Source organism: Gymnogyps californianus, chromosome 27 (assembly GCF_018139145.2).
Source record: "Gymnogyps californianus isolate 813 chromosome 27, ASM1813914v2, whole genome shotgun sequence".
NCBI lineage: Eukaryota > Metazoa > Chordata > Aves > Accipitriformes > Cathartidae > Gymnogyps > Gymnogyps californianus.
The window spans coordinates 1,483,732-1,495,071 of NC_059497.1; the positions used below are offsets into that span (position 1 = coordinate 1,483,732).

General features: G+C 52.5%; 2 protein-coding genes across 2 annotated transcripts; both read right to left on the reverse strand.

The window, feature by feature from the left end:
- Nucleotides 1-477: 477 nt before the first annotated feature.
- On the reverse strand, nt 478-3,672 carry HSD11B1 (hydroxysteroid 11-beta dehydrogenase 1). The gene is made up of 6 exons (XM_050911488.1): nt 3,585-3,672; nt 2,857-2,987; nt 2,145-2,256; nt 1,827-2,012; nt 1,124-1,267; nt 478-698 (listed from the first exon to the last, which is right to left on the reverse strand). The coding sequence occupies exons 1-6, from the start codon at nt 3,670-3,672 to the stop codon at nt 478-480; spliced, it is 882 nt and encodes a 293-aa protein (XP_050767445.1).
- Nucleotides 3,673-5,512: 1,840 nt separating this feature from the next.
- Nucleotides 5,513-10,313, reverse strand: LOC127026098 (11-beta-hydroxysteroid dehydrogenase 1-like). The gene is given in 7 exon segments (XM_050911168.1): nt 5,513-5,733; nt 6,353-6,496; nt 7,317-7,502; nt 8,759-8,870; nt 9,387-9,425; nt 9,427-9,599; nt 10,226-10,313. Coding segments are annotated over 7 exon segments (963 nt in total).
- Between the last annotated feature and the right edge of the window lie 1,027 nt (nt 10,314-11,340).

Here is an 11,340-nt window from a genome sequence, read left to right on the forward strand (position 1 = left end):
TTTTACAAAGACCAGCCTAGAAGGGATACATGACAAAAAATTTCCCAGTTCAAAGACCCTCTCGTGGCTTTGGGTGGTTCGTGCTGCTTGGCCCAAATCCTCATCCTGGGCTGTGGCTTGGCTCGCTTCCCGCAGTGCTCAGCACCACTGCCTTTGCAGCTTTCGGTGGGGGAACGGTTTCTGGAGGTTGAGCGGGAAACCCGCTGGTGAGCAGGACGCTGGCAGCGGATCCTGCTGCCAGGAGCTTCTCTGAAGTGCCTCTTGGTCGGAAAAAGCCAGTTGCGGGAGTTCATTACTAAAAAGGACGTTTTCATGCTGTGTGTTTTAGGCTTCTAGTGCATCCCATCTCAGGTTGCCAGGGTGCATCAGCATGGGGCTGCCCTGGTGGCACGGCAAAGGGCACCCGAGTAGCCGGATTAACACCCAAATCCCTCGTGCCTGGCCCAAGGTGTCCCGGCACGCTCGCCACCCGGGGGGCTATGTTCTTCTGATGTTTTCCACCTTATAGTTGCTCCTGATGAGGGAGTCGAGGAAGTCGGGGGCTATGCACTGGAGGAGGAGCAGGCTGCCCGCTACCCGGGATGGGTAGTACAGCTCCCGCCAGCGCAGTGCCCCGCTCTTGATGATCTCCAGCGCGCACTCCTCCTTCGGCGCTGGCGTGGCCTGGATGGCGTGTGAGACTGCTCGCACGGCGTTCTCTGGAGGGACGGGAGGACAGGGAGGGAAGGAGCAGTGTCGGGTGGAGGGGCTGCCACAGGCACCACTGGCTCAGTCGGGGTGTCTGTAGCTTCCTCTAACAAACCAACAATCTCTGGGGATCAGACCTACTTAACAAAGCTTAGAATAGTTAAAATAAATAACAATTATAGCAATGTCCTTCCCATTCGTTTCCACCTCTTGAGTGGCCATAGGATGGAATCCCCACCTCCCCTGGGTTTGCTGCAAGGATAGCAGAGTCAAAGGTCCCGTTTCCACAACTGCACAGCCACTGCAGGCGGAGGGTCCGGCAGCGGTGGCGAAGCAGCGTGCTGAGCAGCCTGGGGCCAGAGGGTGGGCGGTGGGCTCGGCTGGGCTCTGTCTGGAAACAGGCTGAGTTGCGGGGCCCCGGTGATGCTGGGCTTACCTGTGTTGATGTAGCCCAGGATGCAGAGTGTGATGGAGACGTTGACCTTGTCTATGATAAATTCATTTCGCAAGGAGCTGAAAAATCCGTCTAAGGCGAACTTAGTTGCAGAATAGGGAGCAGTAAATGGGCCACCAATTTTACCTGGAGCAGAGACACAGCGTCAGGGTTCGTCTACTGGGCAGACACCAGACTGCACGGCTCTCCCTTCCTCTTGCCCTTCAAGTAGCTACAATATTGTGATTTAGGGTGACGGAGTAAGCTGTCATGAATGCTTGAGAGAAACGAATGCAGGAATGTTTAAAATGTAACATATGGCATACAATGGCATGAAGTACCTTCTGTTGTGGGTGATACTGTTCTTGTATTCCTGCATATATACCCACGTATAGCAAATGCATGTGTAATATGTGGCCATGCACATAAAATAACCTGCAGTGGTGTACCATCGACTGCGATGCATGAAGGCGATTAGCGGGTGCAGAGAGGCTAGCAGGAGAGGGCATAGAATATAAATCTCCCAGAGGACTTGAATTGTGCACCCAGGATATAAATCACATGCTGATCCTGACTCCCAGTGGGCTGGCTCTCTGCCTTATGGCCCTATTCTGTCTTTTGAAGAAGAACTGCAGCAGGGGTCCCCAGGGATCCCAGGCAGAGGAAGGGACGTGGGCAGGGAGAGCCTGGCCCCTCGTGTGCTCACCAGCCATGGATGAAACGACAACGATGCTGCCCTCGCTCTCCTTCAGCATGGGTAGGGCAGACACGGTCATCGCCACGTAGCTGAGGAAGTTGGTTTCCAGGAGCCTTCTTACGTGCCCAACGTCCCCGTTGAAGTAGTTGAAGTAGCTGTAACCAATGTGATTTAAGATGAGCATATCAAGGCCTCCTGGAAGCAGAGCATGTTTGCTATTAGCAACCAGCATCTCAAAACAAAGCAGCTTCTTGGTGGCTGGGATGGCCCCAAAACGTAGCACGGGGTGTGTTGGGGAGTGAGGAGGGGCAGCTCCCCACCACCTACCCCAGGTGTTCTCAGCCTCCTTCACCACCACCTCGGGGAACGTGGTGTCCTCCATGGAGCCACTCACATAGCGGGCGGACGCGGCACCCAGCTCAAGGCACCGCTCCACAACCTGCAGTGACAGCGAGAGCAGTGTTAGCAATGGACCCCCCTCTGTGGACCCCCCCGTCCCCATCCCACAAAGGCTGTCGCTGTCCTGGGGCGGATGGGCAGCGCATCTCCCTGTCCCACTGGAAATGCTTCTCCCTTCATAGGAGGAGACACGTTGCTCGGAGAAATGTTTTTGGCTGCGGAGTTAAACAATGGCACATCTATGCCAAATATTTAGTATTTATAAATAGGGATATGATTGCTTAATTTTGATTCTGTTGTATACAGGATGCAAAAACAGTTCAGACTTTGAGAAAGTGCAAGAGTTGATCAGACAAGGACTTGGGCAGACTAGTGTTGTCCTTGGTGGTGGTGATCAGAATTCACAGCTGAAGACTGTGCAGAAAGAAATGCCATGCTGTCAGCATTGAAAACGCAATTTGTTGCGGTGGGGGGCGTGCGTTAGCACAGGCTCTTGCTGGGGGAATGCTGGGGTGGATCTGTAGGCTATCTGGTATCCCTGCGTGCCCGGGCCGGGGTGAATATCTGCATTCTGCCTGCCTGTGGGGTTCGGGATTGCAAACGTGCTTTGCCAGCCCGGCACGCTCTGCTTGCTATTTACTTTCTGCAGCTTGGCCTCCGTCCGCGCTGTGAGCAGTAGGTGGGCTTCCATGCGTGCCAGGTGATATGCCATCTGCTCCCCGATGCCGCTGCTGGCTCCGGTCACAATCACCCGTTTCCCCCGGAGCATCTCTGGAGAGGAGGGCGCATGGCTCGGAGCCGGCACAGCCCACACCGTCCCCCCGCACGCGGGCACCGCGGCTCCTCTCTGCCCCCACCGCCCCTCGCCTTCGGGTGCAGGGAGCTGCAGGCAGCAGCACCGCCCCGCTGCAGCATGCACTGCTCACGCAGACCCCGGCTGGAGTCTGGTCGTTAATCCCGGTTTGGTGGGGAGCACGTGCGAGGCTTGAGCTCTGCATCCAGCCTGGTCTGGGAGCGGCTTTTGGAAATGGTGGGAGTTGACTAATAAAAGGATTAAATGTTTAAAGTGCAAAACTGCATGTTTCCTAGATAAATAATTTACTGAGCTCAGACACTTACCGTGCATCCCAGCAGACCCAGCGTAATCCCGTGAGCTTTCCTGTGGGGCGCAGGGTGCTCTGACCCCTTGCACCGGGGGCTGCCTCGTGCTCCCCGCCAAGCCCTCAGCCCTCCCATGCTTTGGCTTTTCCGGCTGCCCTTTGAAAGGCCCTTCAAATGGCCCGTGCTCTTCTGCGTGGGCCCACGCTGCCGCTCTGGCAGCACCCTCACTGATGGTGGTTTTAAAGTGTGTTTTTTCCAATTACTTACCTTCATTGAAATTCTCGGGTGCTGAATAAAAATAAAAGGCCAGCACCAGTCCCAGCAAGGGGATGAAAATCTTCAGGAGCAGACCCATCCCTCTGCAAAAGTACAGGCAGGAGCGAGACAAACTCTGCGGCTCTGACCGCGGGGAGTTGGACACGTCAGTAGGTTGCAAATCGGGCTGGGAGTGCCAGCAGTTTTGAACTGGTTCTTATCTTGCACAGGCTTGCCGGTATCTGTTGGACCTTTTCTCTGTGCTTCCTGTGATTTAGCAAACATTAACCTACCGGAGAGTGTCGCTTTGGACTTTAGGCTGTCCCTTTGCACCCTTGTCCTGCCAGGAGTTTTAGGCGTGGTTTTTGAGAGCGTTGAAGGGAAGGCACTGAAAAGCTTCTAGCTTCATAGAGCGGTGGGCATGCTGTTTGGTGGCTGCCTTTGGGGCTGGGACACCCGTGTCCCCTCAGTGCAGACCTCCATGGGACGGGCATCCTTCTCTCTCTCCACTCCACGTCTAAAACCGAGGCAACGCTTCCCGTCCTTGCTGGCTGCCGCAAGGATTTATTAATCAGCCATGATCACCATGGTACAGGTCCATAGGAATATCTAGAGAGAGCAAGGCTGGTAAAGTTTGTGGTTTTAGACTCTTATCAGTGCTTCTGGCTTATCCTACGTGATATCACCATTGGTGTAATACTGACAGTTTGTTGGGTGGCTCGTATACCTAAAAAATTGCACTTTCGTCTTGAGGAATCCACTGATTGCAAAAGGCAGTAAAAGAGCCAAGCAGGTGAATAATAAAGATTTTCAGCTTTCACAAGCGTTGTGTGTCGCACTGCTCAGCATCTGCCTGGGCATATGGTTAATGGATTTGCAAATAATTTTCTGAAAGTTTAAAGGGCAAAACCCACTCCGTGTGCACTGGTTTGTGTAGGCGATCTCGGGATAAGGAGAACAGACATGCCAGTTCCTGATTTCCTTTAGAAAGTGAGGAGCAAACCGATCCTGGGGAGTGCTTCAGTGCGAAGAGGTTGGGGAGGTTTCGCATTGCTTCGTCTCAGGACAGGTAACGGTGCTCAAATGGCCAGAAGCATGGCAGATGTAAATGCATCAACTTGGGCACCGCTGCCAGGGTCAGGGAAACGGTGCAGAGCTCGCTGCACGCTTGGGCTTTGGTTTTGCATTCAGCATGCGTCGCTCCTGGTGCCCAAGCTCTCGGCTTAGCGTGGCGATGCAGCAGCTCCGTGCATCTAGAAGGCATTTTCCAGTTACAGTGTTTGTGTAAGGAACTGTCTACCAAGTTTGGAAAGCTTTGTTTGGGCTAAAAACTTGCATTTAATTTGGCCATTAAACTAACAAAAAAATAGGCTAAAAGACAGTTATTCCTAAAATGAAATAATGAAGGATTATGGCAAGGATTCAACTTTCCTGTGAGAGGCAAGTCAGTGGAGTTGTGCCTGTTTACAGCAGCATTTAGTAGCGGAGAAAGAAGGAATAAAAACCCCACAGAACACACGAAACTGTTCGGCTAGTAAATTTTATTTAATAATTAGTTTGTTCCTACTTTTCCCTAGTCCGGGGAAGGGAATGGGTCTAACCAGGTGGGATGCTGCAGCTGCAGGGAATTCCCCTCTTCCACACCTCGCACCGCACTCCGCCGCCGTCCCGCCCAGCCCCGGCGGAGGCGATGCCGCCCACTTAAAACCGACAGAATCCACTTTTCAAAGCGCAAGCAGAGATTTCTGGTGGGAGGCCCGTCCTGCCGTGCGAGCAGCAGCCCGCAGCGCCGGGGCCCCGGCTGCAAGGACCGTCTCCGCCGGCAGAGGAGGGTGTTGGACCGGCGAACCCTCCCGAGCCGGCGGCCGCCGCGTCCCCCGTGAATTACAACTCAATTAAACGGGGAGGGCGGTGCTGGGGGGGGGGGGGGGAGCGGGGCGCTAGTTCCTCTTCAAGCTGTCCAGCCGGTAGCGGCTCCTGACCAGGTAGTCGAGGAGGTCGGCGGCCCAGTCCCGCAGCAGGAGCGGGATCCTGGTGGAGCCGTACCGGTAGTAGAGCTCCCGCCGGCGGAGCGCCGCTCCCTTGAGGATCTCCAGCGCGCACTCCTCCCGCGGCGCCGGGGACACCAGCAGCAGGTCGGCGGCGGCGCGCACCGCGCTCTCTGCGCGGCAGCAGAAGGGGATCAGGCCGGGATGCTCCTCGCCCGGCTGGCCCCCCCAGGGGCGAACCCGAGGGGCGAACCCGAGGGGCCGAGGCAGGCCGTCTACGTTAACGTGAAGCGGGGAGAGCGGGGCTTGCGAAACGTTCTCTTAAAATGGGACGTATCGGTGCGCACGTCAAAGCAGAGGTACATTCACGAGACTACGTTCCTCGCCGCTGCCCCAACGCATGCAGAACTCTTCCAGCTGCCCCAATCGTGCACTTGCATTCCCATACCTCGTTGTTGCATCAATAGATGGGATTAATGGGAGATAGGTGGCTGGCACATCCATTTGTACTAACTGAATGCTAGGCTGTGCCGGCCCGTATGCGGTGGCTCGTTTTATGTAGCATGGGGAAAGAAATTACTTTTGGGACTGTTTTTTGGTGGAAGAGAGGTAGGATCCCCCCGAGACCAGAGTGTGTTCTGCATGCACTCGCACTACAGCAGGGCTGGAGGAAAAGCAGCAGCAGAGGTGAAAGGGGAGAGCTGGTGGCAGAGGGAGTTGAAGGGCAGGATAAGAAGCTGAGAAGGTGATGCTCGGCTCCTGATCAGCCGGATCAAACAGCACTGATCTTACCAGTATCGATGAAGCCAAGGATGCAGAGCGTGATGGAAACGTTAATGCTCTGAATGCTGAATTCCTGCCTCAGGGAGCTGAAAAATCCGTCCAAGGCAAACTTAGTTGCAGAGTAGGGGACCGTAAAGGGAAACCCGACTTTACCTGGACATAGAGTGAAGTTCTGTTACAGCACAGAAAGCTGCTCTGCCTAAACCTCTGGTTTGCCCTTCATCAGATAAAGTATTTTATCCAAAGGGAGTTTACTGTTAGCGAAATGTCATTCTGGCACCTGAACAGCAGCATTACAAATATTCCTGTCAGCTTCCAGCTCCTTTAAGGTCTTAAGGCCAACGCCATGTCTCATGTCTTTGCTCAGGGTATGAGCAACCCGCAGTAACTATGAAACTCTCAGAGGGGAGAGATGGAGCAAAGTTTAAACTCTTGTCTCTGGATACTGAGCTAAGCTGATCACCAGAAGACTAACCAACATACTGGCTGTGAGTGGGGACATCTGTTAGTAATTTAGTTTCCTGACTTAACAGAAATTTATCCAAGAGAGTCATGTTTTTGTGAATAGAGTCAGTCGATAACTCACTCTACAAATATTAGCAGGAACTTGACCTACCAAACCAAGATGAACAGTCAGAGAACCAATGCAGTGAGAAACTGCTGCATTTCCACTTTTCTCCCTAAAACTGGGGGTATATAAGCTCTGCTGCTCTAATGAGCCTGACACCAGGGTGTGGGCTTTAATTACAGGGCTGCTCGAAAAGCAAGCTGGGGCGATTGGATTGCATCAGAGAACAAACCTCATCGAGAAAATACAAAAAATATCTGGATTCGGGGTGGGTTTTTTTGAGTGCGTTAAGCAGTTACGGCTCCTTTAGGATGCCTGGTGTCTCTGCATGCTCCTTACTTCTGAAAATCAGCCCACGGTGTCTTTTGACTGAATCCCGTGTCACCTACCTCGCTCCCCACTCACCTGCCATGGATGAAACCACTACGATGCTGCCCTCGCTCTCCTTCAGCATGGGCAGGGCAGACGTGGTCATCGCCACATAGCTGAGGAAGTTGATCTCCAGGAGCTTTCGTACGTGCCCAACGTCCCCGTTGAAATAACCAAAGTACGATGTGCCGATATGATTAAGAATCAGCATGTCTAGGCCTCCTGCAAGCAGAGGAGCAGGCATTAGTGCTGGGTGGGAGAGGGCTACAACCAGCAAAACAGAGCCTTTCCTGGGAGCAGAATAAATGTAATCAAAAGAAATCAGGTTTTTGGATCAGAGCTGTGGCCTGTCATCTCTGGAGTAGGGATACAGTCCGGACGGTGGCTGCTAGTAAAAATTTTGTTGTGATTCCCCCCCCCCCACCCACCCAGTTCAAAACACAAATACCGTGGCACAAGGGAGATCACCCTTGAGTTGTCTATGGGCCTGGGGCAGGAGCGGGAGTGCTCCCCACAGAGCTGAAATATTGCATTTCCGCAGCCGTGACCCATGACCGCAATAGCAAGGCTGCTGCGGGCCTGACGGACGGTTTCAGACCACAGTAGCTGGGGGTGATGAAATCCAGGATTATGACACTGAAACACGATGTCATGAGGGCACAGAGCTGAAATCGAGAGCGCAGTTCAGTTTGAGCAGGAGCGATGAAGCTGGGTGGAGGAGTGGGGCTGCAAAGGGCAGAATTAGGGAAAAATCTCTCCCGTCTCATCCCATCTCCATCTCTCCTGCTTTTTCTTAGTGGTGGCATGGTTTAACCCCAGCTAGCAACCCAGCACCATGCAGCCGCTCCCCCTTCCCCCTCCCAGTGGGATGGGGAGGAGGATCGGGGGAAAAAAAGTGAAACTTGGGGGTTGAGATAAGAATGCTTTAATAACTAAAGTAAAATAAAATATAATACTAACTAATAATAATAAAAATATAATAAATGTAATGAAAAGAATATAACAAAAAAAAGAGAGAGAAATAAAACCCAAGAAGAGACAAGTGATGCACAATGCAATTGCTCACCAGCCGCTGACTGATGCCCGAGCAGCGATCCGCCCCTCCCGGCCAACTCCCCCCAGTTTATATACTGGGCATGATGTTCCATGGTATGGAATACCCCTTTGGCTAGTTGGGGTCAGCTGCCCTGGCCATGCTCCCTCCCAGCTTCTTGTGCCCCTGCTTGCTGGCAGAGCATGGGAAACTGAAAAATCCTTAACTTAGGATAAGCGCTACTTAACTCGCTGATGTTTTAGTTGTTGCTGTCAACGTTATTCTCACACTAAATCCAAAACACAGCACTGTACCAGCTACTAAGAAGAAAATTAACTCTATCCCAGCCGAAACCAGGACAAGCGGGCACGTGGCGAAAAGCAGGATGGCCAAGGCGAGATGCAACGTTCTGCTGTCATTTGCGGAGAGCAGGCTGTAAACGTACCCAGCGAGGTCTCTGCCTCCTTCACCACGTGCTCGGCGAAGGCCATGTCCTCCATGGTGCCGCTGACGTACTGCGCGGAGGCTGCCCCCAGCTCCAGGCACCGCTCCACCACCTGCCACACCAACACGACGTGTCAGAAACCCCCGTCCCTGCCCTGGGAAGCCTGGTGCGGTAGCAAAAGAGGGTGTCTGTGCTCCCTGGGATGTGTCCCTGCCTTAAAACAGCGGTTTGGAGTTTCGGGAGTATGTTTGGAGCCTTTTAAGCTTCAAAGGGAGCCTGAAAAATTACGCCTTTGATGCACACGTTACCCAAGGCAGTCTGGCTCTTTATCGGTGCAGTCTGTGCCGGAATTGCACGCATCTAGGGTGAGCAGGAGCCTGTATATCACTGCAGTGGAATGAGGGTGTGTGTGTGCTGAGGGAGCCTGTGTGTATGGGGATATGTGTACATAGCTAAGCAAGTTCAAGTATCATAATACGTGCTACGCTGAGTGCATGTATCTGCAGGAGAGGGATTTCTGTGCATGCAGGAGCCCCAGACAGCACAAGTATGCATACCCGTGGATGTAACTGTGCCTGTCTGGTATTTGTGCCATGGCAATTACATGGGCATATATTCATGCATGTACCTGTGATGTGAGATTGGCCTTCATATGTTTGTGTGTGCACTGCCATGAATGTGCATGTGTGAGTGCTCAGCTTGCCATTTACTTTCTGTAGCTTGGCCTCTGTCCGTGCTGTGATCAAAATGTGGGATCCCATCCGTGCCAGGTGATATGCCATCTGCTCTCCAATTCCAGTGCTTGCTCCTGTGACAATCACCCGCTTCCCTTTCAGCATCTCTGGGGACCAAGGCACAGGGATTTAATTTATCCAAACGCTATTTAAAAAAAAAAAAAAAAAAAAAAAAAATCCCCTAATGCCCTTCAGAGTAAGTAGTTAATTGGAAGCTAAGCAAGCCTGCAAGCGCAAAGCGTCCGGCACCAGGGTGTCTCTTCCATCTGCTGGAAAAAGCTGTGCTGAGGAGCAGCTGCAGCTCCTCACGAATGCAGTGACACGGGGACAGCGCTCGACTCTTTCGGCAGCTTTTTCCACAAGTCAGGAGACAACTTAGAAACGCCCCGACTATTTTGTAATAAAAATCATCCACTAAGTGCATGCTTCAAAATTTAAAATCCAACATTTAAAAGTCACGTTTATAAATCCTTTTGCTACACACTGGAAAACGGAGCGTTCAGAGCCCTCTCCGTCTCAGCCCCCCTGCCTCACCTGCTCCCTCAGGAAGTATTTCTGCAATATTACTTGCTCAGTTTGATTTCAAATCTTTGTTAAAACAACTTTCCAGTATCAGCCACCACACAAAGGCTCAGACATGGTTTGGTCCAAGCTCTGTACAGTTTCTATGCAAAACACTCAAAAGTGGCTTTTAATATTTTTCCTTAAAGACAGATTCACTTTTAATACTTACCCGGTTTGAAATTCTCCCTCGCAGAATAAAACCAGAAGGCCAAAACCAATCCCAAAAAGGGAATGAGAATCTTTTGCAACCGACCCATCCCACTGTGGAGTCAGGAAATAAAGCATGAGAGAGAACGGAGGGAAAAAAACCCTCTGCAGAGCTGCTCCAGAGGGAAGCAGCAGTGCCAATCCTTTAAAACCTGTTAGCGAAGGAACTGCAACTTCCAAAGCTCTGGAAAATCACGAGTGGATGGATAAGCGAAGCAAACGCTTTGATTTGCTCCCTGCTGGCGAACCTCGGCCTAACCGGCAGTGCTGTTTGGGTCCTGCCCGGCTCTTTTCATATTTCCTGTCCTACGTTAAAATGCAGAATTTTGCACAACACCCTGGAAGAGGTGTGTCTTTGCTGAGCAGCATCAAGTTTCACTTCGAGAACATCAGAGGCAGCCTAGTGCAGGTGGTTAAACATCCTCTTTTATTCCTGCTGGCACCGTACGTGGGTGCGTGCGGAGATGCAATCCGAGTGGAGATGCAATCCGGGTCTGATCGCTGGCAGGAGGTCAGGCGCCAGGGGAGCGACCGGGGGCTGCTGTGCTGCGGGGGGACATGCAGCAGGACATGCAGCAAAGGGCCTGTGCTCCCCAGGGCATCGCTGCTCTGCGCCCCAAAGCAGCTGCCTGCTGCCGGGATGCTGGGCAGCAGGGGCCCAGCAGCCCCTACCACCCCCAAACAGCTCCAAAAATGCTTTGCTGAGGCAGGGTTTATTTTTTCGTCTCTACCTACTCCTGGGAGCAGATGAGGGAGCAGGGGCTGAGCTGAACCCAGCGCCGGGGGTGCAAGCACCCCAGCTCCAAGGGGCCGTTCAGGCACAGGGAGGTTTGCAATGAAATACTGAATGTTGTTTTCTGCAGAGAAATAAGGGTCCTTGCTGCTGTGGTTCCTGCTTTGAGTTTTGCAAGAGCTTTGTTCTTCCTTTTAAGTGAATATAGTCTGAGGAAGAACCACGTAACATCCACTAGCTCCCCGAGTCTCTGCAGCAGCAAATTCAACGCTATCGATCTTATGCAATAGGTATAAACTATGTTCCAGCTTTGTTCTAGCGCTGGGATCTTCATCGCAGAGTAC

Excerpts from the sequence above, each read along its gene's own strand:
- HSD11B1 (XM_050911488.1), bottom strand. The coding sequence starts at position 3,672 with ATGGGTCTGCTCCTGAAGATTTTCATCCCCTTGCTGGGACTGGTGCTG. Across the intron at positions 2,988-3,584 it reads ACCCGAGAATTTCAATGAAG|AGATGCTCCGGGGGAAACGG; the intron begins GTAAGTAATTGG and ends CCTCCTCTCCAG. Across the intron at positions 2,013-2,144 it reads GGAGGCTGAGAACACCTGGG|GAGGCCTTGATATGCTCATC; the intron begins GTAGGTGGTGGG and ends CTCTGCTTCCAG.